We start from the raw sequence: 26,588 nt of genomic DNA on the forward strand, positions 1-26,588 counted from the left end.
ATCAGTACAGCCAAAGCTATTTTGGTGAAACCTCGGTTTGTCTCCATTACTTAAAAGCCATAGCTTCTTCTTTGAGCACCAAGTAAGTTTCTCAACTCAAATTTATTTTTATTTTCTTTTATTTTCTCACACAAATTTTAATTCCTTAATTTCTTCCATCCATTTCATTTTCTCTCTCTTTCCTGGGAAATTTGTGTAATTTTCTTGCTCCCCCGATCTTGAACAAGAATGAATGAAAGAAGCTAGTTAGCTTTAAGTATGCTCATGTGGCTGCAAAATATTCTTGTGATTTATTTTGTTGTGCATAGAGAGTATGGTGTTTGGTTGGGAGCTGGGTTTTTTTTTTTTTTTTTTTTTTTCTGAAGGGATAAATTGATTGACCTAGATTTGGTAGGTGTGATCGATGGGAAGGGGTAAGATTGTGATAAGGAGGATTGACAATTCGACAAGCCGCCAAGTGACGTTTTCGAAGCGGAGGAACGGGCTGCTGAAGAAGGCCAAGGAGCTGGCGATCTTATGCGACGCGGAGGTCGGAGTTATGATCTTCTCCAGCACCGGCAAGCTCTATGATTTTGCAAGCACCAGGTCCTACTTATTCTATAACATCTTTAATTAGCTTTGTTTAAGGTTAATTACTTCTATTATCTTCATATCTTGAGATCCATGCATTCCATGAGCCAATTAATTCCATTATATATTTATTTTTTGTTGAATTAATTGATGTTAATTTTTTTTTTTTTATTTTATAATTCGTTGAGAAATTACTCCATTGTTTCCATGGAAATGAAGTTAGGGAAATGGCATATGCATGTGTAGTTGTGCTGCATTGTTCAGAAGTGTTTGAATTAACATGCAAGGACCAATTAATTTATAGAACTAATTCCCTGTCAACATAGTAATCTTTTGCTTATTCGAATCAATACAAGGTTAGTCAAATTCCAAAGGTTAGTGTTAGAGTAAGAAAGGGAAGATTACCCCCTGTTAAATGTTAATGTAACTCCATTGTCACACAAAAAAACTATATTAACTTAACTCTCGATTGCTAATAGGCTTTATAAGAAATGTTTGTATGATTTTATTTTCTTTGAAATGTTTGATACTTTTATGATTTCAACGTACACATTTTCTATAATGCTTCTTCAAAAATGACCATATCATATGAGAAAAATGCTCCCAATCCATTTCTAAGTTTCAATGGATTAATTTTATATATTTATTATTAACCCTAAACCCTAGACATAACTGTCCTTATCGATGAATAAATGTACGTAAGACATAGGTACACCATGTAAACTTTTCCAATAGTCTCGGTGAACATATTTTATATGGTTTCGAATTCTCTTGCTACCCACTGAATGATCCCATCATGTCTTCCATCTCCAACGCCAACAAAACCAAAATCAGGATAAAGGGCATTAACCGAACTCGAGATGCTTTAAAACCCTCTTCTCTTCTTAACAATTCATTGTTTTGTTGAATCATCATTGCCGACATATGAGCCATATTATTTTGCATCGGTTACTGCTCAATCCTACTGCCGTAGGTCGAAGATTACAGTTCCCTTGTGCCATTGTGATTCTTGTGCCTTTCCTCAAATATTGCACCTCCTTGCGAACAATTGCTTTGTGCCATTATCAATCTCTCAAAACCTCACTTTTCTAATGGAAAACAGTCTTTCTTTTGTTGCTACCAGATTCAGATTCATTGCCATTTGGACCGCTTGATCAAGTCAACAATCAGTTTGCAGATATTTTTTTTTTTTGGTCGAACAATCTCTTTGTAGAAAGAATATGAATAAATTGAGTTTCAGTGAAGAAGTCTTCCTTACATTGGTTGAGTTGTAGGGAACGTAATTACGTAAGTGCTTTCCCAATGCTAGTAGAATTCCAACTTTATTTCACCTGATCATCGAGAATGGATAGGCAAATGTCCACTTTGTTTCTATCTCTCCCATAATTTTAAGGATAACAACATCATTCCAATCTTACTTACAACCCAAATACCTGAAGTGAGAGCTTTCTATCATGCTCTGGACAAGGGGTAAGGAAGAAATCATGGGCCCGGTGCGTGATACATAAAAAGTAAAATAACAAGGCGAAATATAGGTTAAAATAAAATTCTCTTATAAAAATAGGTCAAAAAGCTTACAAGTGTACCAAAAATAAGTAAAGTTCTATGACTCTCTCATCTAATTTTGCTAAAATATGAAAATGGTTTGAATACTTTTGGTTAAGTTGTATTATTCTCCATAAGGAGGTATATATAGGAGTTTAGATGAGTACTTTACAAGAAAATAGATACAGCAATCAATTAGGTCCGTGAGCCATTCCTCGATACTCTGCTTTTGTACTAGACTGGAAAACCATATTTTGTTTTTTACTCCACCAAGTGACTAGGTTACCTCCCACGAATATAAAGTAACCAAAAGTAGAGCGCCTATCTGTAATGGAACCAGCCCAGTCAGCATCTGTATATCCAACAACTTTAAGATCTCTAATTTTTGGAAATATTAATCCTTTCCTCGGGGCTGACTTTAAGTATCTTAAGATTCGATCAACAGCATTCCTGTGAGAAACACTGGGCAAATGCATAAACTGACTAACCACACTCACAGTTTATGCAATATTTGGTCTTGTGTGTGTCAAATATATTAACCTTCAAACAAGGCGTTGGTACTGTTCCTTATTGGTTGGTTCTTGGTCCATGTCTTCATACAACTTGTGATTCATCTCAATAAGTGTGTCAGCCGACTTACATCCAAGCATTCATGTTTCAGTGAGTAGATCCATTACATACTTCCTTTGAGACAAATATACCAGTTTTTGATCTTGCTACTTCAATTCCGAGAAAGTACTTCAGATCACCTAAATTCTTCATCTCAAATTCTTGGGACAAATACTTTTGCAGCTTCAGTTACTCTCTTGTGTCATTTCCAGTTACGACTATGTCATCCATATAAACAATTAATGCAGTAACTCTTCGTCCATCACGCTTCAAGAAAAGGGTGTGATTTGAATTACTGTATATATCTAAAATTCTTCATAGATTTAGTAAATCTGCCAAACGATGCCCTAGGAGATTGCTTTAACTCATATAATGACTTTTTAAGCTTGCAAAATTTATTCTTCTTGTCACGAGCTAAATTACATCATGGTGGTAAGTCTATATATACTTCTTCTTCCAAGTCTCCATGTAAGAATGCATTTTTGACATCAAACTGATGTAATGGCCAATTGAGATTTACTGATAGAGACAATAGGACTCTGATTGTGTTAATCTTGGCTACAAGGGCAAAGGTCTCCTGGTAGTCTATCTTATATCTTTGTGTGTACCATTCGCCACCAATCTAACTTTATATCTTTCAATGGATCCATCTGCTTTGAGTTTCACAATATAAATCTACTTGCATCCTACTGTCTTCTTTTCATGAGGTAAGAGCACGAGTTCCCATGTGACATTCTTTTGGAGAGTTCGCATTTCTTCATTCATGGCTTCTTTCCATTTTGGGTCTTCCAGTGCTTCAGTCACACTATTGAGGACAGATATGTCAGCCAATTACTTCACACAGTGCACACGCAACTCTGATAATCTGGTGAGATATATAATTATTGATGGGGTATTTTCCTTTGGTTTTAAGATCTGCTTCATATTGTACTTGAGGTTTGCCAAGTTTTTCCTTTCTGAAAGTTGATATGTAGACTCTGTGCCTTCTGAAATCAAGTCATCATGGGATATTTCATTAGTGTTATCAGTTTCAGGAAAAGATGTTACCTAAATAACTTTCTCAGCAAGGGATTGGTGTGGTATTGTAGCTGAAGCGGGCAAAATCTCATAAAACGGTTCAATTTCCTCTTCTTGATTTTGACAGCGTGGAGATGACTGATCGTCTTTCACTGGCGACCGGTCGTTGTCTTCTAGCGACCGATTGTTTTAAAACAGGTTCTCCTTGTGAGAAGAACTATGGGGGCGACTGGTTGTTATTTTCTGGCGACCGGTCGCTTTGAAGTAGATTCTCCATGTTCAAAGAACTAAGAGGGTGAGACTGGTCGCTTTCCACTGGCAACCGGTCGTTTTGAAGCAGAGTTGTGTCTTGGGGGAAAAAAATCGAGAATTGTAGGAGTGGCGGATTCTCGATTCTCCTCCTATGCTGCTGAAAAATGTATGTCGTGTTCCCGGAACACAACATCTATGGAGATATGGACCTTCTAACTAAGAGGATGATAACACCAGTATCCTTTCTGATGAGGTGCATAGCCAATGAAAACACATTTTTCGGCTCGATGATCTAATTTGTTTCGTTGGTGATCATGTAAGTGAACAAATACAACACAGCCGAAAATCTAGGGTTCCAAGTATGGGGTGGGAGGTATTTGGATATGGTGATAAAGTGTTTGAAGTGGTGTTTGTAAATTTAGGATACTAGAGCGAATCAGATTGATGAAGTATGTTGCAGAGAGGATGGCTTCTTCCCAAAAAGGTCGAGACATATTGGCACCAAAGAGAGAGGCACAAACTGCTTCCAATAAATGTCTGTTCTTTCTTTCAGCCACTCCATTTTGTTGGAGAGTGTAGTGGCATGAGCGTCGATATATGATGTCATGATCTTGTAAGAACTTGTTAAGATCATTGTTCAGAAATTCTCTACCATTGTCAGAACAGAGAACTTGGATTTGGGTATGAAATTGTGTTTCCACCATTTCATGGAATCGTTGAAACTTTAAACTGACTTCCTCTTTAGTTTTGATAAGGGAAACCTAAGTCGTGTGTGCAAATCATCTATAAATATGACAAACCATCGAGCTCTTACTAGAGTGGTAATTTTAGTAAGTTCCCAAACATCAAAATGAACAAGAGAAAACGGAACCAAACTCTTATTTGAATTTAATAGGAATAGGACACGATGGCTCTTAGCCAATTCACACGTATCACATTGGAAGCTAGAAACATCAAGATTGAAAAATAATGATGGAAACAACTTCTTAAGATAACCGAACAAGGCATGCCTAAGACGTTTATGCCATAATCAAACTTTGTCTCTCTTTCCCTAAGAATGAGTTCCACTTATTGTGAAAGCTTGACCAAGTTTGATCTCACTATACGATGCCCAGTCCAAATAGTAGAGTTTGTCCCGCCTAGTACCACAACTAATCGTATTTTCCGTGAGGATGTCTTAAAAAACACAATGATTCAGTCAAAATGTTACAGTACACCCCAAAATAATAGTAAGTTGTGCAACAGACAACAAGTTATGGTTCAAGGATGGAACAAGCAATACAGAATCTAGATGTAGGGAATTAGAAAGAGATAGAGAGCTCTCCTCAACCACAAGGGAGGGGGTACCATTAGCATTAGACTTCATCGACAAAGTGGATGATTTGCGACTAATAAGTTGGTCAAGATCAAATGTCATGTGATCCGTAGCACCCGAGTCAATAATCCATGTAGAAAATATCATAAAAAGATACACCAATCCAGATCACATCACATCATTACTTCATATCTCGGTTATCATTCATAGCATGTAACCCACCACGTGACCCTTAATACCCCACTGCCTTATGTCCCTGTGTGGTACATATATCCCTCGGATACCCCAACACTAAAATTCTCATGTTCCACGAATAGTACATACTTCACAAATAGTCCAATCAATATATATATAGTGTGAAATATTGCACTAAATTAGACATGTTTGACTTGAAATAGAGAGATATTTGTAAATAGAACAAAGTCATGATAATTCATGGTTTGTCATTTTATCACAAAATAAGAACTTTTAGAACACATTACATGAACCACTCACCTCAATAATGAGAACCCTTAAAAGAATTGGCAAGATAACTCATCTAAGAATCTCCACCAACGCACTCTCTCCCCCTTCTCTCTCTAACTTTCTTTCTAATTTCTCATGTTTAGAAACTATGAGGTTATGCTCATATTTATAGTGGTTATAGGGATAGGATAAACTCCAATATTTAAAAGGATAACAACATCCAAGTTTATCCAAAGGATATCTTAATAAGATAAGATCATTCAAATTTATTTAAAGGATAAATATCTTGAAAAGATAAGATCATCCAAATTCATCCAAATGATAAATATATTAAGAAGATAAGATCGTCCAAGTTTATTCAACTGATATAAATATAATCTTTTATCCTTTTAAAATACATGTCTTCATAGATCAATTGAGGGCTTGGAACCAAACCCATCCTTAGCTTAAGAAAAGGTTCAGGCCTTAGGAGCAATAATTTGAAAAGCAAGTCATCCTAGAGTTGAGTCATATGGAGATTTAAGTCCATGGGAATGACCCGTTAGTAAATATGTGGAGGTATAATCCACGTGTGTAAAAGTTACAAAACAATATTTTAGGAAAAACTCGTGAAAATATAGACAAGAAAAATACACAAGTGTACAAAATAATTTAGGTCTAGTAAATATGTGGTGTTATAATCCACGTGTGTAATAGTTACAAATAGAAAAATCCTATGACTAAACTTCCAAGTTTGTGTCAGATCTTCAATTCTAAGGTGGAAAATATTCAAGTCTGCTTTTAAGGACTTGGTCAAAAATGCTATAGGATTTTTCATAAGGGCTTGATTAAGAGTGCTTTAAGTTGTAACGTAGAAGTTGTGTGATCCACTAGTAATAGAACGGAGGTGGAGATAAAAGCATACACCTTGAGAGTTCTTTGGGTTACCTACTCTATTAGACCTAGGTAAGTAAGTTGGAGACAATATCAAATGATGACTCATGATTAGTAATGGGCCACATTGATCCATTTCTTGCCTTACTCCAATTTGTTTGGATCCATCTACCTCTCAAAGTTTTGCCAATAATTTAGTTTCTAATTTAGTTTATTAAGGGAGGACAACAAAATAAGGCGGCCAATCTAACGTTATATTCCTAACAACTCCATCCGAGATGTAGTCAAATAAAGAATCACTTTTGAGAACCTTTTGGTCATTTAATTCTTTACAAAAAGTGGCCCTATATGTCATCAAAATTGAGTGGCTAAAAACTGAACTTCCTAAAATGACATTAGGTCCACTTTTTATAAAGAATATAGTATGATATGGTAAAAAGACTTTCAAAAGTGACTTTATTTGACGGCATCTTGGATGAAATTGCTAGGACTATGATGGTGGGGGCTATGTTGACTAATTTTGTATAATTCAAGAGAAAAATTAGCTAAGACAAAGTTTTAGGGGGAGGGGTAAATTGACAATATCGATATAATTTAGGGAGAAAAACTTATTACAGAAAGAAGATGTTGATCTCTTGGTTGGTTTGTAATGTTATCATCAATGGAAGTAGTTTTGATAATCTAGTCTCCAAAGAGAGAGTGGCAAAATCGAACCTTTAGGTTTACCAACATCTAAGGCCATATCAAATAAACTTTGTTCAAGAAAAAAGGTGTACGTGGCATTTATGCCAGATTCTTAATTGTCACATTAGGCCCTTGCCCCAGTAGGATGACCAGTATAACACTCCTAATATAATGTCCACCATATGAGGAGGGATCTAGTATCCACGTGGACACATTTTTGTTCGGGTGCTTTATTGTGCAGAAACACTCCAAGATTTTGTCATTGATGGATTATGCGATGCACACACACACACACACACAAACCCCTTGAGAATAAAACACACACACACTACGAAGAGAGTAAGCAAACACACAATAATACAAAGATTTATAAAAGTTTGGCCTCATGCATACGTCCACTTTGGTAATCCCCTCGAGAAATTTCACTAGAAGAATAGGAACCACTTTGATTACAACAAGAAATTCCTTAACTCTCTATCCTCTCAAAACCTATGTCTTAATTTCTCTCAAACCCTTTGATGCACTTGTAAACACTTAAGAATTTACCATTGAATTCTGTCTTGTGTTTCTCTCTTGAAAATTCACTCTTGAATTCTCCTCTCTTACTTTAACCTACCCCTAAAAGTCATATTTATAATGCATAGGATTTAATTACAAGTTAACCAGAAATAGAAAACTAAAATCCTATTAAATTAGGCTAGAAATTTCCAAATAATAGGAAACCACGTTGAAACACACCAAAACGCCAAAACTGCGCTCGGCCCTGTACACATGACAATCGGTTGTCGAGAGTAGATGATTGGTCGTTGCTCTCGGCCAAAACCGATCAATTGCTTGCACTGTAACTCCTCTTATTGCGACTTCTTCTCCTCTTCCTGCTACTCCTCCTTATAGCCTTTTGTTTCCTCTTCCTCCTCCGCATCCATGGTGAGCCAAACTTCAATATGCTTAGCCTGAAACCAAATAAGGAATTGGGGTTTGGATTTTAAGCTCCAGATTCTGGGGTTTGAAGTTTGGAACTTGGGATTTGGGTTTGAGGTTTAGGTTTGGGTTTGCTTTTATGATTAACGTACGTATTACAAGTATTCGTTTTATGTTAGACTTGATATTATTTGCAATTTTTTATATGTTATAAAGAAAAATGGAAAGATTGAATTGATAAAACGAATAAATGTGAGACGACGTGAGAGATGAATTTGAGTTTACATGTTTGGACATGACGAGTTAATATTTCGATGTTTAGTACACGACATGAACACAAAACTAACACGGTAAAACACAACCGGTTAGCCATGAATACACATGACCTTAGTCAAATTGAATTATTTCTAAAACTCCTAAATTCCACATCCATTACACATTGGACAATTGACCCCCCAGAAAAAACACACATCCGACAATAAGAAAATGTTGTCTTTCCCACGAGTTATTTACAATCTCACCGTCCAAGCCCTTTAGAAAAATTTATTACACCGCATTAACAAAGCAAAATAATAATAAAAATTCATAGAACTTTGAATATTTGTTCTCTTCTGAATATCCAGGAGTAGACAAACCCTATTTGACATTGTCTTGCATGTACCATACTTATACCGTGCATGGAATTTTGAATGCCACTTGTCACTCATGTATGCTACCAAATCCAAATGGAGAGGGATTTGCTGGTCCATACATCCCTCCTCCTAAGTGACCTTATTAATTGTTTATTTGTATAAAATGCTAAATGGATCACACGATGGATATGCAATGAGTGTATGTTACAGTAGGGAAAAAATAAAAATAAAAGTGAGGTGAATGGAGAGAGTTTAGGGGAAAAAAAATGAACATATGGACTAATCCAAAATGCATATTTTATCTTTGCACGTTGTTAACACGTCACTCACATCACTAGATTTAAGATATGTTGAAGAAAGATATGAAGACCAACTTCCAAATTTTTTCCAAGTTGAAAGTAAGATGGATTATTGATGAATGACCTTATTCATGAAGGTAGTAGAGGAAACATTTCCTTAATGACTAATCCATCTTCTAGCTTCAACTTGAACAAAATTTGGAAGTTGGCCTCCATTTCTTGCTTCAACCTACCTTAAATCTAGTGAGTCATCCAATACAATATAATCCTAGAAACCAAATGTGACCTAATCTTCTAGGTCTTATGTTCCATTTGGGGGTCTGATCAAGATCAAGCTCTTTCAATATACTAATCCATTTTGTCAACAAATTGGGACTTTTCTTTCTTGATCAACCTCTACAATATTGTGACAGTGGATCTCTTGAAAACTTCCGACCATGGTTTTTTCTAATTCGACAATGCATCGATTTAAGTCTTAACTAATCCTACGCTTGATCCAACAAACCCTCTCCTAAGTAAGAAGAATTAGATAAGCCGCCCTTCAGTGCCGCAACAAGGGGGGAATGGTCTCTGCCCCTCCTCTCTTTTCCTATTTACCATTCCTCCGCTTCTTCTCTCTTCTTCCCTTTCAACTCCTCTCTCTCTCCGAATTTCTGGGGCTTGTTTTTTGTTTGGTTTTTATTATTATTGTAGGTTCTTAGGTTGCAGCAACTTCAGTGGTGTTTACTCTGTCCCCACTGTTGTGGCAGCAACTGTGGTAGCATCGAAGGGTTTTTGTTTATGTTCGAGTCTGCCTTCTTCCAAGTTATGGCTTTGGGTTGGTTTTGTTTGGTGTGAGTTATTTGGTGTTGAATAAGAGCATCAAACCCGAAAGAAGAGTTTGATGCTTGTTTGTGATCTTTCTGCTGAAGAGTTTGCAGTGTGGGTGCTATAGCTGGTTTTTCTATACATGCTTTCTTTGATCATGTGTGGCTATAAGAGAACGTATACTGTATGAGTTTGATTACCCTCGTGGTTTTTCTAATGGCCCTAGTATCTATTGTATTTGTATTACCCTCGTGGCACAATTTATGAATGCAATCTCCCTACCGTTTGACCCCAAAAAAGAAAAAGAAAAATAAAAACCCTCTCCTCTACCCCATCAAGTTCAAAATATCAATCCACACCTAGAGCCTACTCTCATGTGTAACCCTAATCTAGACTCCAAGTACTCTTACAAGACATCAATGTCTCGTCCTAATCTTAATCTTTGACTCACACTTTCAATCTTGATGCACTTGAGTCTGCATGTTGCTCCAGACACAGATGTCAATGCTAAGCACACCTTATGTTTTCTTATACATACATGTCATGAAATTGCGTGATGTTCAAACTACCTACACACAAAAAGCACCCTATTCTAATGTCTAGCAAAGAAAGAAATTTATCTGAGTCTTATCTCTTAAGCCCAAACCTAGGTCTAAATTACAATCTTGTCCGAATTTTGATCATCTTGACTTCCTCTTGACTTGAGTCTCCAAGTTGCCCCAAACACACTTAAACATACCCACGTACCCATCCTCTGAAGTTTTCATTATATACATCCGTGTCATGAATTTACCAATGCCTCGTATTAAAGTTCACTCATACAATATTTTGTTTTTATCTTTCAACCTTAGAATTTTTGGTCAACCAACTATATAGCCTTGAAACAAATGTGTTTTATATATGATAGTTACAAGAATTAACTTATTCTGATATCAAAGTCTAGATTTCTTCTTAATTTTGAAGTCAGTCGACTGGTAGATGTCTGTTGACCAACATGACTAACATGATGCTTATAACTATCTGAAGCACAGTGCTTCTATCAGCTGCAACTTTAAAGTTGAAATGATGTTGGTTGTAATCAAATAGCTAAAAAACCTCTAATCTAGTTGACTTTTTGTATGAATGATCCTCCAAAAAGAACATAAAAAGAAAAAGGGTTCAATCATTAGCCCCGTCGGGGGTGAGATGTTCAAGTTTTTCTTAAACAATGACATACTCAGTTGAAGCTTTTTGTATGTATATGCGTGCGCAGTTGAAGCTTCTTGTGCATGTGTGTGTGCTCGCTGTGGCAACATAAGTACAAGGTTGATTCGTGCTCGAATGTGGTTCTAACAAAATAAATATTTATGTTGCTAGATATGTATGCTGATATGAATAAAAAATCATGTTGTTGACTTAAGAAGCAAACACTTTAACCTGATAAACTTCCACTGCTATTTTTGTTGAAACTGCAGCATGTAGAAAAGCAATATAGTTGAAAACTGATGAGCCCGTTCGGAATCAATATAGAAACTGCTGACACAGGTGCAAACAAAAATATGGGCAGAATATTCCTCTCCAACAAACATTTGCCTACAGCCTCGTTCTCCTCCTCATCATCATTTTCAGAATCACAATCCAAGCCATAAATCCTTTACGATATCATCATCACCCCGCTATTATCAGCCTCATCCAGAATAATTTTAGTCAGCTGTTTGAATCTAGTTCTAAGAATTTACTAACAGACAGTCATAGAGACACACTTCCAAACTCAGTTCCCACCTCTGTCCGGATTCAATCCACTGCAATAATACCTACTCTGGAAATTCCCATTCAACTCTAAAGTGCCACGCAGCTGTATCGATTGAACTGACATTAGTAACTGGACAAGCTCTTGTAGACATAGTTCAGAAAATATGAAAGCAAAGCTCTTGATCATTGATAAATATGCAGTTTCAAAGACAGGCTTTATTCTTGTTATGCATCAGCAATACTTGATATGCAAATGACTGAAACTAGCTAGTATGAAATCATATAGCAGCTTACTTACAAGGGGAAAAAAAGGAGGGAAATACAGAGTTGTTAATTTTTTTATATAAGTAGTTCTTATGTCACATATTTATGTCTAATGATCCCACTTCTTGAAGAAACTGAATTTAGAGTTAGAAAGTTGATTGGCTAAAACAAGCTAGGAAGGGAAACAGATACATATCTCTAGTTCCCTACTTCAAACAATGTCTGCTTGAACATCTGAAAACCATAGATTTATCAGATATCACAGCTTACAAGATATTTTATTTTGGGGGAGTAGATTAAAAGTTTATAGTCTAAAATGTTATCATGACATGTTGGTTTTCTTTTGTTACATGTCCGTGTGCAGCTTCTTGAAAATACATTCATAATTTTTTTGTACCAAGTTAACCAAAAGCGAAGAGTGTCTCTGATAAAACTGAATCTTCTTTACCAGCATAAAATCAGTAATTGAACGATACAACAAAGCGAAAGAGGAGCACCATCAATTTGGAAATCCAACTTCTGAGATTAAGGTAATCTTCAGTTCTGAGTCCTGCATTTTTTTCTTTAATAGTTTATCTTCAAGGCGTATTTAAAATATGAGTCTTCAACGTGCTGTTCAGTATTACAAATAGATTATCTGGCATGATAAACCAATCATGAAATCATACATCAAAATATGCATTTACTCAGACATATATATATATATATATCTCATTCTGTAAATTTATCTCATTCTATAAATTTAATGATTCTGAATAAAATAAACCAAATTATTGAATAAATTTTGAAATTATTTGAGAAAATAATGAAATTAAAAATGAAAACAATAGGACATCCCAAACTTTCAGAAGAAAAGGACGTTGGGAGAAATGCACTGTTGGATTACATCAAGAAATCAAATAGGCAGAACGCATCAAGATATTAGTAACAAGTAAATATAATACGGTACAGCAGCCACTTCCAAAAATTTGTAGGACAGCCAAGGAATACTGGAATTGCGTTTCAGTCAGTTTCCCAAGGTGGATAAAAGAAATATTGGCAGTTCTAGCTTATACTGTCTCAACGACGGCTGCTTTTTCAGGAAAAACACATTCAAAATAACTCATAACCTTGAAATATGATACTCGAAACTTTTCCAAACCACAATTTACAAAAATACATAAACTAGATTTAAAAAGAAACACCGTTCTCCATACACAACCTGAAATCATGGTTGTATGTTCGAAGTTGGAAGTTGGAAGTTGGAACACATATCATCTGAGCAGCCCCCATATAATGGCCTAAGTGGTCTCCTTTGGTGGTATTGGAATGCACCAGTTTTATGGCTTTCATGGCTTTCACTCACAATATTATTTTGGTGGCAATTTTCATATTACCTTCCTACCTAGACATACAAACTTCTATTGCTCATAAATTATGTCTATACACTCGAAAGAAATTGCAACCTCACCCGTCCTAAGAAATAAATTGAAAATATTATTAATAACCATAATGAAGCCATACAATTGCACAAGTACATTAGCCTATCAAAAGTGTTGTATTTAGCAGAAGTACATTTTCAATCAGAAGTGACGAAATATGGTGTTCACAAGAAAATCATCAGCTGCTTCGCAGTGAATAATAAGTTAGCAACAAGGTAAAAGAATATGAGAAAAAAAAAATTTAGTACAGAGTTAAGAAGATACCGTTAAAAAGTAGAAACATAAAACTGTCAAAGAAGTAGTCCTCTCAGAATCCATTTTGTACAGGCTACAACGACTGTCCAAAATAGGATGCATTTAGAAAGATTTTTTGAATTAAAAATCCAGATTTCACCATTGTTTATGTCATTGCTCGCAAGCAAGTTTTGCTTCTCTACTGTCACAGAAATAACACACAGAAGCATATAATTTCAAACCACTTATTCCTTCTTCCAACTGGTCAATTAAAGTTCACCTCTTCAACGATAAAGTGATTTGCATGTCACAGAAAGAAAACTGTGATAGCAAAGGACTTCCATGTATAACTAGTTGCCAATTCAACTTGAACCAATCCAACCTTGATGACTTGGCGTTGATCAAGAATTGGATTATTTTCCTTCCGGCTTGTCGCATCAATGAAACGCCTAAAAGAAATGACTAAGATGACGGGAAGATTATGGACGGACTAGATTGGCAAATTCAATTCAGATTTAATGCTGTTTCATCCGCCAAATCCATGATGCCCGTCATTTGCAATTGCAGAAGGAAAAGATCAGTCCAGAGACCACACATACGACATAAAGACAAAGCCCCTATAGCTGCACAGCTTTCAAAATAATTCCATTAAAAGATAGTTCATTTTTCTTGATAGATCATAGCAACAAAGTATTAATCCTGAACACGATGTGGAATTGAGCAAAGATGAATGGCTAACCTCCCAAAGTTCAGTAACAATGGGAATAGAGGTTATTGCTAAGACGAAGCGTCAAATATGTCTGCTCTCACATTTGTGAAGTTGTTTCAGTAATAAGAAATTGGTTCACCATTTCCAGGGGAATCTCTTTTTAGTTTGAGGTATTTCAATTCAAGTATGGAGCTCTGAACAAGGGTCAGACCGCAACTGCTGGTAAGACTCATCCTAGAGGCACTAAAAATGTCACTCTGAGAATTTCTCCAGTTCCACTTTTCCTTTCTAGACCAAAAAACTCTCTATAAAGCTGTACATATAGGAGGTAAATGGAACCCATAAAAGAAATTAGGGCAAGAAAACAATAGCGCATTGCTCCTTGATCATATAAATCAAGTTCTATATCCATACAAAGGCATCATATGCCAAAATGCTAACCGTGGCAACAATTTACAGATTTTCTGTTCTTGTCAATAGAAACATCTGTGCATTGCAACTTTCTATTTCTACTAATAATAAGAAACCAGGATGCTATTAAAATTCAGTTCCAGCTACGTACCTGACTTTGATCCTTTAGCTCGCAGACTAGCAATGGACCCCTAACTAGTGTCATGTTAAGCTCAATTTCTCCTTTATGGTGCCATCAATTTAGAGAACTAAAATGCAAGCACGCGATGTGAGTTACATTATGTAACTGCATAATGCAGGCATAAAAGAGGTTACAATTCAAGTAGTAGGTAATGCTTGCATACAAAAGATGTTGCGAGTAAGTAGTTTATGATCGTTTAATATAAGCTCATGATTTTCCTTGCATGTTTACATTGGTATATGAACAAAACCTTTATGCTGACCATAATATCATACAAATAAGAGCCTTGTTTTCACATATAGCTGCTATTATGTTGAAGTGGCCAATTTCCACTTAAATATGTTCATTGTAATAGTTATGACTAAAGGTGGTCTTTTTTTACTTCCTAGTTATGGCAAAGGGAGGCAGCAATGTTGAGGCAACAACTTCAAAACTTGCAGGAAAACCATAGGTATAATGATTTTCCTTTTTATCACGAATTTATTGTATCATATATTAACCATGAAACACAAGCACTATGGAAGCACAAATAGAAATGAAACATTAGAAAGTCAGAATACAATTAGGACGTCTACATGTGAGAAGATAACATGCACGTACGTTCTAACAACACTTCACTAAAGCTTCATTTCCTAAAGCATTGCTCTATTCATAAAGGTGAGATATCTAAGTCTATCACCAATTGCATACCTGATGTCTCAACATTTTTGTTCTTAGACGCTTCAAAAGGTGCTAATATCAAGAAGTTATTTATTGTTTGGATCATTCAACGGACCTGAGTGTAATTTAGTTTCCTACATCAGATTTCTTTCTTTTCCATCTTTTGGGAGAAGCTTTGAATTTGAGCTTCTCCAGAAACTCCATTTTCACCACTACAATTCATAGGAAAAACAGATTAACAAAAGAGCACTTTATATGGTGCGAAACTGCTGCTCAGCTGTGCCAAGAGCTGCACCAAATGGACACTTACAGTAGTTGGGTTAAAGAGGTAATGAAGAAGATGAATGTAGGGGAAACAAATTGAACTTAATGGAACCCCTATTGAAGGTTGCAAATTCTTCAGCAATATGGTATGGCCTGACTTTCTAAATACAATCCTATTTGTAATCGCAACTTATTGGCTTTCTTTTAATAAAGTCTTCATTTCTTATAAATACAATAATAATAATTACTTGACTAATTACCTAATTTTAAAGAACAAAGGTGAAGCTTAGGGTAAAACTATCTATTTTAGGTTAAATCTTCAGTCATAACCTGACACTTTGGTTGGAGGGAAAGGGGAAGGAGTGTGCGGGCAGTGTTGGTATGCATGTACATAATAAACTAAAGGCATGAAAAAAAAAACATTGGAGAAGAAATGTGATTTTTATTCTAGAACAAACAACAATAGAAGCTATCTTCTTACTGAAGGGACTAGTGGAAGAGCTTAGAGAGAAAAGGAATGGTCATATATGGTTTTCATAGATTCAGAAGTATAGGTTATAAGCAGTGGGCTATAGATAAAAAAGCAAGACTTGTAAAGTAGGAAATACTTGGTCAGTTTTTTTCAAATAATAATAGGTCTTTATCAATAATTGGAATTAAGTCCCAACCCAACCTTTCCAGAAGTGATCAATAAAGACATTTACACAAACTTTGCAAATGACATCATGCTATTAAATTAAAATATGAAATAGCAATATTAGTAAATCAATTTGATTGCCAAAACAAACAACTATGGAAGTTAATTTCTTATTTATGAAATTTGCGTAAGATCTAAGAGAAAAGGAAACGAGATACCAAGTCTACGTTAAAGTTCCTAAGAAGGAAGCACATTGGAGTTTACAAAAGAAGGTAGTTCATTCCAAAACATCAGTTCTAGATAGAGGATTAACAAGCCAAAACTAGCAGAGGAAGTAACAGTTTATTTGAAATGACAAAAGGTTTTATTAAGGAATAGGGACACAATGAAGTCTGCAGCACTTTGCATATGTTATTGATAAACTTACTACATCTATTTACAATTTCGTCTAATAGTTTATGCAATCTGGAAATGATAAAGACATAAGAATAAGTTATCATAAATTTCTGTTTTTCTTTTTCATTGTTGAAGTATTTTTGTTTTTGGGCCAATTGTTGTTCAGCTTTATGATATTGAAGGGCATCTTATGCTGTATACTTGATTATGAAATACCTTAGCTGTTGGAAATTCATAACAAAAAGTTTTCTGCTTTTCCAAATTTCTTTTATGACATAAACTTGTGCTATTCCAATTTTATCACAACCAACTGTTTTTAAGGTAGGCACACTGTTGGCATATAAAGACATAAGGCCGTACTGAGAGTAAGTTCTAATAAATATTGGTTTTATCTGCCAAAGAAGTGTGGTATTAGAGCAAATGAGCTCAGTCTAACTGATTTTTTTAATGAACCAGCAAAGAAATCCACATACTGCTGTCAAAAGCAAACAGATTAAATGTTCATTAAAAAAACCTCTAGCCATGTTAATCAAACACCGATATTAATTATGCTTTCACTATCACATTTGGAGAACTTTTACCAAAAGTCTATAAGAAATAAAAGAGAAGAAAAGAGTTAAGATTATCAGAATAAATTAAATTCTCATCAACTTATCAAAAACTGTCACTAAATTTATGTTTACAACCACATTTTGGGAACTTATGCCAAAAAGAAAAAGAAAATGAAAGTTAAGATTTTCAGAACAAATCAAATTTTCATATCAACCTATCTTTATGCATGAAATGATTTTCCATTTCAAAGAAATCTTCACATCCACAAGTTACGTTGAAAGCACTATCACTTGGTGTCGTATTGAGGTAAACTCAAGAGAAACCTCATACATGCTTTAGCTCATATCTATCTTCACAAATGTATCAAATGATTCTAGAACTGCTCACGGTTCAAATACTACCAAATTAATAAACAAAGCAGGTGGAGTCATTTCTTAATAGTGTATATACTGCATTGAGCCCAAAACGTTGCCAATGCAGTATATTCACTATTAAGCTAGACATTGTTGAATTATTGTTCTTTTCTCTTCTGCTATTGGTGGATTACTTGATCACTTTACTTTAAAGTTTCTCTTACCAAATAAAATTTCATCTTTTTGTTTCAAAAGAACTGCATTGAGCCAAATGGAATGTTCCATGATTTCAAACCAGATGATATCAAGAGTCCAAAGGTTATGACAGAATTGTTGTATGATGCTGGTAGAATAAATAATTTTAACATTGATTTACACATTACCATGATGAAGTGACAACTTTTCACATGCTTGCTTCAGAATTTGCACTAAGTAATTGACAATGTTTATGCTCCTCAAGATAGTCTATACTGTAATTTAAACCTACCTAAACAGGACAATCCAGAGCTCAAAAAAGTGGGATTCGGTATAGCCAAACAAACAACCAGTGTAACCAATAAAGATGTTTAGCATCAAAAGAGAATTGTTAAGCATCTCATAAATCCAACTCACTACTGGATTTAAGATGTCCGAAATCCATGTTTAGGGCCTAAACAATGTTTACCTCTCAATGATTACAGGCAAATGATGGGCGAAGAGCTTTCTGGCCTCAGTGTTAAAGATTTACAGAATCTGGAGAACCAATTGGAAATGAGTATTCGGGGTGTCCGAATGAAAAAGGTCAGACACTGCCATTCTCTAAGCAATCACTCATTCTTTGAAAAAAAAATCTTTAAATGTTTGTGTATGGTGCTAAATTAAAACTTTCACTTTTGTAGGATCAACTTTTAATGGACGAAATACAAGAACTAAACAGAAAGGTTAACTTTGCGAAACTTTGGTACCATATTCAGCATGTTCCTCTTTATTACTTAAGCAGCTAAATTTAAACGTGTGTGTGCAGGGGAACCTCATTCACCAAGAAAATGTCGAGCTGTATAAGAAGGTAAACCTAACTCGTCAACAAAACATGGAATTATATAAGAAGGTACTGGTTTTGATAACTACAACAGACTTCAACTATCCTCAAAAGACTGATAAAAAATCTAAAAGCCAACCTACAACATATTGCAACATTTTTTCAATAACACCTCAACAGAAAAGTTTCACATCCCAGGTTTATGGAACAAGGGATGTAAATGGAGCAAATAGAAATCCCCTTCTGACAAATGGTCTAGGTATTGGAGAGGACTCACATGGACCTGTCCAACTCCAGCTTAGCCAGCCACAGCAGCAAAACTGCGAGACAACAGCAAGAGCTACAAAGCTGGGGTATACCTCCCTTCCTAAAACTCCATCATCCATTATGATTACCATTTTTAATTTGCCAAATGTTGATTAAATTGTTTCCATGATGACTACTGCAGACTACAACTACATTAGCAAAGAAGATGCATCAGATTAGGACGACGTTGCTTGATTTCTATCAAGAACAAGGTTGATGGATACAAATTTATGTTCTATAAGAGGAATGTGGTAAAAGAACCACAGAACAATCAGAAAAGGACCTTGATTTAAAAGCAAACAATGCTTTGATGTGTGTGTGACAATCAAACAAACAAAACAAATATGTAAAGATGAGATTTATATATAATAAAGAATAACTGAATTGCACTTCAGGTGCAATGCAGCTTTTAAAATCTCTAAGTCTGTCTGCATCCATGAAATAAGCAAACTGCTCTGCAGGCTGACATTTGCACTCGTATTGGAAAATATGGTGGAATGTTTATACGCAGGTTATCAATTTGTTCAACAAAAAATATCAAGTCCAGCAGTTGCTTTAAAAAAGATGAAAATATAAAGAGAAAGAAGCAAAACTGTTGAATCATCTCAACTTAACTGCGTTCAAGTTCAGTCCACCCAAGTATTGTATTTCACAAAATGGTATATGAGGTACTTACCTCCTTGTTCACGCAATTTGATTTACATAGACAGCATCAAGAGCAATTTCATGTCCTTATTGCAATATAATTTCCTGCATGGCAATAATAGAGGGTTAAGAACGCACACTAAGGGTTATCTGGTCATTGACAGTTTTCTTTATAATATACTATATATTTTGTATGCAGACAGAGGATAGTGCTACGAATAATATATATTACAGAAAAATAGAGAGAACGAGACCTAGAAGATTCCACGCACTTGAACCACCACAGATTATCATACAGGTAGGTATGACAATATGCAAAATTCTTTTATATAATAAACTTTCTCTAGGACTAGTCAAATGAAATAGATTCAAATTTAAGTTATCAGCTGGGAAAAAAATCATGCATGGTCGAATGGAAGTAAAACTCATTAATGCTAGTTACCATCAAATGTTGATCCTGGACCAACTTTGATTGAAACAAACATAGAATTTGTGAGTACAATGTTTCATTTATCAAATGCAGCGCAATCCATAAATATTAAGGCTCCAGGACCATTACACAGTAATTCTTCTTATATTAAGTTAGGACTAGAAGACTATGCATGCCTAGCCTGCAGACACCAGACAATCCAAAGCCACTCTACGGTATTTACTTATGTAAACAACATAACTCTAATTAAGATTACCACAATCAGATATATGTGTTCAGAATTATGGTTTCCAAATTTGTATCAGACACCAAATAACTTGCAACAGGAATGCAATTTGAGCAGAGACATGCAATAACATGTTGGAAGTCTTACATACTGCCACAGATACGGAAGATATCCAATTCAAGAGGGAAGATCACATATGCCACATTTGAGAATCAACTTTTGGTAAGCTGGGAAAACAATATTCATGAGATCAGGTATCAACAACTAAGGCCTACCTGGCATAGCTTGCAAAGAAAGGTTCCTTCCTTCTCAGCAAGTCTTAAACACGAAAACATGTTCAAACAAAAAATCAGGGTCTTCTGATTCTGAACCATTTCATTCTTCTTAAATACTTAAAAGGTTTTATTTACTTTAGAGATAAATCTGTGTTCTAAAAAAGTCTTTAAGAAGAGGGGGAAGAATGTTGAGATCATCTGTTCAGATATTAAAAAATCTTCCAGATATCTTTTAGTCATTGCAAATCTCCAAACAGAAGAAATAACTTATGTTGAGTAGCAATTTGCAAACTTTATGCAATGAATAGAAAGAAAGAACTTGACATGCTTCAATAATCCATAATTTGACGTTTAAAATAATATGCAATTCAAATCTTATCAAACCAATACATTAAAAGTAAAGGGAAAAGAATGACAAAAGTTTTAGGTTTCTCAAGCATAACTCCAAAACTCAATCTTGATATAACGAAAATATAGAAAAGAAACTGTTGGCACCCCAATAAGTCATTCTGCACAACTTCCTTTTGTTTTTACAAAGGAGTGGGATCACTTTTTTGGAGTGCCAATAACAGCTCCGTATGAAAAAAAAACCCCAAAAATCTGGTAATATGCACAATACCTGAATGCTTATTTCAAGAGGAGCAAAACACGCATTAAAGAATACAATTGTAAATAGTATAAATGAGTCACTTCTCGAAACAAAAATAGTACTTTCCAGGACAAAAGAAAACAATAGAACATGGTTTTAGAAAAGAAAAATCATTGCAATAGTAAAAGGCAAAAGACAATGAAATCAACAAAATTGTAAGCATTTGCTGCATTTGGCAAGAGTAAATAGGACTCAGGGATCTCAAATCTTCCACAAGGAAAATAGCTGTTCTAACCTCTGCAGAAACAAGGAAATCACCGGAGTTAGGGGGACACTGTAGTGACCACCAAGGGCTCCAATGCTCATAATCATTGAAACTGCTTCAAAAAGAAAGAGAAAGAATGTGCAAAGGCTAGGGTTTGTGAGCAATAACTTGCATACCACTGCATAGTGAGGAAGAGGAAAGATTCATACTCCAAAGATTGTTTAGAATGACCGAAATCTTTGGGAATAGAAAGTCCTCAGTACGAAAATATTGGATGTGGAGATCTTAGCCAATAATTTGAGCTGATCCCTTATTATTAGGGAGAAAGATCCATATAGGGATGGAAAGTAACTTTAATTGGAATTCCGTGGTGCAGGTCGAGTTCATGTTGGTCTAGGAATGGTTTGTGATGTGCTAAACTAATTTACCTCAGCTCCCTATTGAGAAAGCCTGTGATACACTGAAATCTAACAGCGTCTATGCATTAGGGAAGTCTAGGGTATTTAAGTAAGGGATATGAATCCAAACGTCAACTTGGGCTAGCTCTTTTTGAGGAGGGCCCTGGGTTGTTGTTACAAGATACCCTTGAATCCCACCTTGGCAATGTGATAAGGAAATCCAGAGTACTTAAGTATCAAACAAAGCCTGCGAATTCAAATGTCAACTTGACCTAGAACTTTTGGAGAAGGCTTTGGGTTGTTGCAAAATGTATTGGAGCAACCCCGTCCATTGCCTATTTCCAACCAAGGGTTCATTGTTATTATGACGACTCTTGCAAGTGAGGGAAGGAAGGGATGATGCCCCCATGCTCTATGAGGTAATGTGGATGTTAAGGAAAGTAAGTAATTGTGTCCCAATAACCAAAGTTTTCACAACTGGCAAGGGGATACTAGGTATCATTGATTCGTAGGCTGGCCAATGATTGCATCTCATATAGAAAATACCTGTCCATTATGTGGTCATTTTTTGTGAGGATGCGAAGGCCTAGAGGAGAGGAGATTATGATACCCCTAAATTGTATATTGGCAATTTGTTGAGGAGACTTAGGATACTTTGGAGGAAGCCTTGTGTATACTCTGAATTCTACATTGGCTATGCGTTTCCAAGATCTAAGTTGATTAAGATAGGCATATCAATCCAAATGTTAACTTAACTACTACTTTCTTAGGAGGCCTTAGATAGTATTAGAGCCACCTAGTCCATTGCCTGCGTAAGGAAGGCACCCTCCCATTGACGGAAAGGGCATCGTACCCCAATGCTAAAAGGTAGCATAGATTCATAAGCAGGTAAATGAGTGCATACCACATCAAATAGGCTCGTCCACTAATATATGTTCTATGCATGTTTCCCATATTGGTAAGGGGACCAAGGCCTAAAGGAAGGGAGATTGTGATACCTTGAAGACTCCATCATGTATGCATTGGGAAAATATATGGTACTTAAGTAAGATCTATGAATCCAAATGTCTACTTATGCTTGCACTATTAGAGGATACCTTAGGATTTTCACACGCCCTCGCACATGTGGCGAATTTTCAAGCCTAACACTTGGACAACACATATTGGGTAATGTGGGGCACGTGTGGCCGTTGGGCTTCACACGTGGGCAAACCGCTCTGATACCATGAAGGAAGTTGAGGTTCCACCCCAAAACCAATTGGCAATGGGTGGGGCGTAACCCAACTCCTTATAAACCCTTTTAAGGTTTGTTAGTTTTCCAATGTGGGACATTTTCACTTTCACATCACATTTCTTAGAAATGCAATTTTTGTGTTTTTTTGACTAAACTACCGCCATATGATTTATTAAAAATGCTATTTTTTCCTTCAAAATTATGGATTTTTCTTTTTCTTTTTTTTACAATAATATTTGAGACACCAACTGATGTGGCAATTTCTTATTTGTTGTGGATAAGTAAGGTTCATAGTGGGCTCAGAATGAAAACAAATGACATACCACCACATCATTGGTGTCCAAAAATTGGTGCCGTAAGTTGGTGTCTGTAGTATTACTCTTTTTTTAAAAGTTTTTTTTTTAAACATATTTTAATTCATAGTACTACATGAGCAAAATATTGGAACAAGAATAAAAGGTCTTTTTGGTTATCATGTTCCAATAAACACTTGAATGGGGCCTTAAGAAATGAAATGTATATTTTAAAAATACATATTTAAGTACTTTTATTGCTTTTAATTTAAAAGAATAGTTTCATATTTTAGGTACTAATAATTATTAGGTCTACATTTGTCAGGATCAAGGTCAAGCTTAAGCTCTAGCATAACTCAATTTACAAGTTCATTCATTAATGTAAAGCTTGCCAATTTTTAGAATGCCAATCTAGATAAGCTTGATTCAAGCTCGATAAAAAGGAATAAGAACATAGTAAATACAAACTGACAAGGGGTCGACTCAGTTTGTTTGCATCTCTACTTCCATAAACTTGTACTATGTTATGATTGTTATCTAACCGCACACTAACTACCAAAATCATCTCCAATTTTTTTTTCCTGCCTTCCATCTGTACAAACTATCATGCTTCACTCCATATCTTGATAACCACCAACCAAACTTTAATTGAACTTAAAAAACTTTTTGACCCCTAAAATCCACCATTTGTACAATGCAAACACATACGAAGAAAAATGAGCACATTTTCAAGTCACTAATCATTATCAGTCTTCTCCCAAGTGAAAGACGTCACATACACTTTCAACTATCTGAAAAGTTATATTAAGAAATATGAAAAGCCGCATGCGTCCTCAAGGCAACAAAAGGGCTTATTTATGCCTATTCCAATAACTATATTCATTAAGAAACGCACATTTAGATTATACATCCATAACGTTATTCAAGAATCTAGATTATGAATGCACGTTCATAACGCATTGACAACTATTAATAACGGTTGTATGTTCATATTGTAGTATAAACATACGATTGTACATATTGTACATTCCTAATGTACCAAACATGAATTTAATTTAATCTACTACATCAGAAAAAACACACTTAATGATGTAGTGAGATTCAAACAATAACATAGCCTAAGAAGGGGAAAGGAACACATCTTGTTCCATTGACCCATTTACAAAGAGGCTTGTAATTGGTCATGGGTTAACCCCAAATATACTATATAAGCTACTTTGGTGCTTGTACAAGACTCTATATACTACTAATGCATACGTATAAGCACATCATGAATAAAACAGAAATTTTGGAGTTCGATTTGTCAGAAATATAATGTATCAACCACAAACACCATCCAATTAAAAGTAAAAAAAACTAGTTAGAACAAAAACACGGAACACATATCGTGGATTTCACATAGATATGAGAAGAAGAAAAAAGCGGGTGCAATTAACAAGGTAAAGTTTAAAGTAAAGTTAAAAAGTCATCAAAACAGTACTGAGACAGCCAAGTTAAAAGCGATTTGTATTGAGTACTGTACAATTTACGGCAAGAATAGAATGAAAATATCTCAATCAAAATAAAGGCATGAGAAGAAGTAGTAGCTTGTACCTGATTTGAGAGCCCAAGTACGCGTCTCGGAAACAAAATCACCTTCCTTCATTATATCCTGAAAATCAACATTCCAAGAACAAAAAACATGAACTACTGTAAGAACAATTGCAAACCAGTCTCACTGGCCATATATTTGCAAATTTTGCAATATAAGTATTGAAAAAAGAGCTCAATGCAACACTTGGGTGAGCTAGAAATCATCAGAAATGAAAGAAAAGCATGACACTTACGACTTTTAGCCGCGTAGGGCATGTGATAAGTCCATAATTACACGATTCCCAGTTCCATCTCCGTTTACGCTTATAATTTCTCAAAATTTTCTCGGCAGCCAAACAAACCGTTAGCTCAAAGACGAAACGGATGTTCCGTCCTGAAGCAGCAAAATTGGGAGCTCGGAAGCCGTAGAGGCAATAGAATAGAGCAAAAGAAGGAGAATGCAGCCTGAGAGACGCAAGGATGAGAGGAAATTTCAAGGTCGGTGGCGTCCATAGAAGAAGCGGAGACGAACTGAGGGAAGAGATGAAGATGAGGAGATCTGGTTCAATGGTGGAGGAGACAAGGTAGAGAGCGTATGCCTGACGAAGAAGAAAGAAGCTCATGAGAGAATTTAGAGAGAGAGAGAGAGAAGTAGAGAGAGAGAAAATATCTGAGAAGGAAAAGAATAAAAAAACGAAAGGGGAAATGATGTGGGGGAGGACTGAGAGAGATGGTGGGGGCTATGCAGAGTTTGGTGGGGGCTATGGAGGAAGAGAGAGAGGCTGCGATGCCCCCACTTGATATAACACGTCATCGATCTATCCAGGCTCTCCTCTTTTTCTTCCATTTGCTGATTCTCCATTAAATTAATGAAATTAATGAAATTAATTAAATAATGGTGGAAGGGAGAAGAAGAAAATCTAGGGTTTCGGATTCTCCCCCAAGTCGGGTTTTTTCGAAACCTGAGACGTATAATTTGGTCGCTCGCTGGCTGCTGCTTTGGCCAAAAACAAGCAGCTCCTCAGCCAGCCTTGAAGTCTGATGCGTGCGTAGGCATTGACGTTATACAACTTGTTTTCCTTTTATGAATCAATACAAAAAGAAACAAAAACAAAAGTGATAAGACGCGGATGGAAACAACATTGCGCAACTCGATTGCCACTCGACATGATTGTAGAAGGATACATTATTGGGGCATCCCTAATTATAGCCTCTAAATAGGATTGTAAAAATATAGTGGATAGAGAGCTATTTAGAGCTTTAATAGAATATTTTAGACTCTAAAGATATCTTTTCCATAATGAGGGGCTTATATTTAGGGCTCTATATGGTTTTTTTTATGATAGTATTTCATTCAACGCATTATTGTTTTTCTTTTATGGCAAAGGATACATTACGAATCTATTTTTTTGCAAATATTTGATAAGAATTAGACCTGACAATATTGTACCCGTTAACGCAATACAAATTTGCACCAAAAAAAAAAATTAAGTATTTGGGTTGATGCTGAACGAGTCATATTGAAAAGGGGTGAA

At 35.6% G+C, this 26,588-nt stretch overlaps 2 protein-coding genes across 21 annotated transcripts; one reads left to right on the plus strand and one right to left on the minus strand.

The window, feature by feature from the left end:
* LOC18788803 (MADS-box transcription factor 23) lies at window positions 1-19,541 on the plus strand. 5 transcript variants are annotated; one of them, XM_020565748.1, is made up of 9 exons: window positions 1-82; window positions 395-585; window positions 12,436-12,514; window positions 15,330-15,391; window positions 18,483-18,582; window positions 18,681-18,722; window positions 18,806-18,889; window positions 19,001-19,173; window positions 19,269-19,541. In XM_020565748.1, exons 2-9 carry the CDS (start codon window positions 404-406, stop codon window positions 19,282-19,284), a joined length of 738 nt encoding a protein of 245 aa, XP_020421337.1. In that variant the 5' UTR covers window positions 1-82; window positions 395-403; the 3' UTR covers window positions 19,285-19,541. The 5 variants fall into 5 exon arrangements, with proteins under 5 accessions (XP_020421337.1, XP_007223964.2, XP_020422462.1 ...); XM_007223902.2 differs by having other exon boundaries at window positions 19,019-19,173; XM_020566873.1 differs by having other exon boundaries at window positions 18,806-18,847.
* Window positions 7,721-26,112, minus strand: LOC109950124. 16 transcript variants are annotated; one of them, XR_002269458.1, is made up of 7 exons: window positions 25,308-26,111; window positions 25,075-25,132; window positions 19,803-19,876; window positions 14,911-15,045; window positions 12,482-12,621; window positions 11,751-11,823; window positions 11,132-11,644 (listed from the first exon to the last, which is right to left on the minus strand). XR_002269458.1 is itself a non-coding variant. In XM_020567818.1 (4 exons), exons 1-3 carry the CDS (start codon window positions 25,674-25,676, stop codon window positions 19,851-19,853), a joined length of 453 nt encoding a protein of 150 aa, XP_020423407.1. In that variant the 5' UTR covers window positions 25,677-26,090; the 3' UTR covers window positions 11,132-11,823; window positions 19,803-19,850. The 16 variants fall into 16 exon arrangements, 2 of the variants coding, with proteins under 2 accessions (XP_020423407.1, XP_020423818.1); XR_002273068.1 differs by having other exon boundaries at window positions 12,433-12,621; window positions 25,308-26,109; XR_002272611.1 differs by adding an exon at window positions 7,721-8,283 and having other exon boundaries at window positions 11,406-12,621; window positions 25,308-26,089.

The sequence above is a fragment of the Prunus persica genome, chromosome G1, assembly GCF_000346465.2.
Source record: "Prunus persica cultivar Lovell chromosome G1, Prunus_persica_NCBIv2, whole genome shotgun sequence".
Taxonomy (NCBI): Eukaryota; Viridiplantae; Streptophyta; class Magnoliopsida; order Rosales; family Rosaceae; genus Prunus; species Prunus persica.

Bases quoted from the DNA above. Each gene is read 5' to 3' on its own strand.
- LOC109950124 (XM_020567818.1), bottom strand. From the start codon at position 25,676: ATGAGCTTCTTTCTTCTTCGTCAGGCATACGCTCTCTACCTTGTCTCC. The intron at 25,133-25,307 runs GTAAGTGTCATG...GTTGATTTTCAG, and splicing joins GCCCTACGCGGCTAAAAGTC to GATATAATGAAGGAAGGTGA. The intron at 19,877-25,074 runs GTACAAGCTACT...ATTGCCATGCAG, and splicing joins TACTTGGGCTCTCAAATCAG to GAAATTATATTGCAATAAGG.
- LOC18788803 (XM_020565748.1), top strand. From the start codon at position 404: ATGGGAAGGGGTAAGATTGTGATAAGGAGGATTGACAATTCGACAAGC. The intron at 15,392-18,482 runs GTATAATGATTT...CAATGATTACAG, and splicing joins AACTTGCAGGAAAACCATAG to GCAAATGATGGGCGAAGAGC. The intron at 18,723-18,805 runs GTTAACTTTGCG...GTGTGTGTGCAG, and splicing joins TACAAGAACTAAACAGAAAG to GGGAACCTCATTCACCAAGA.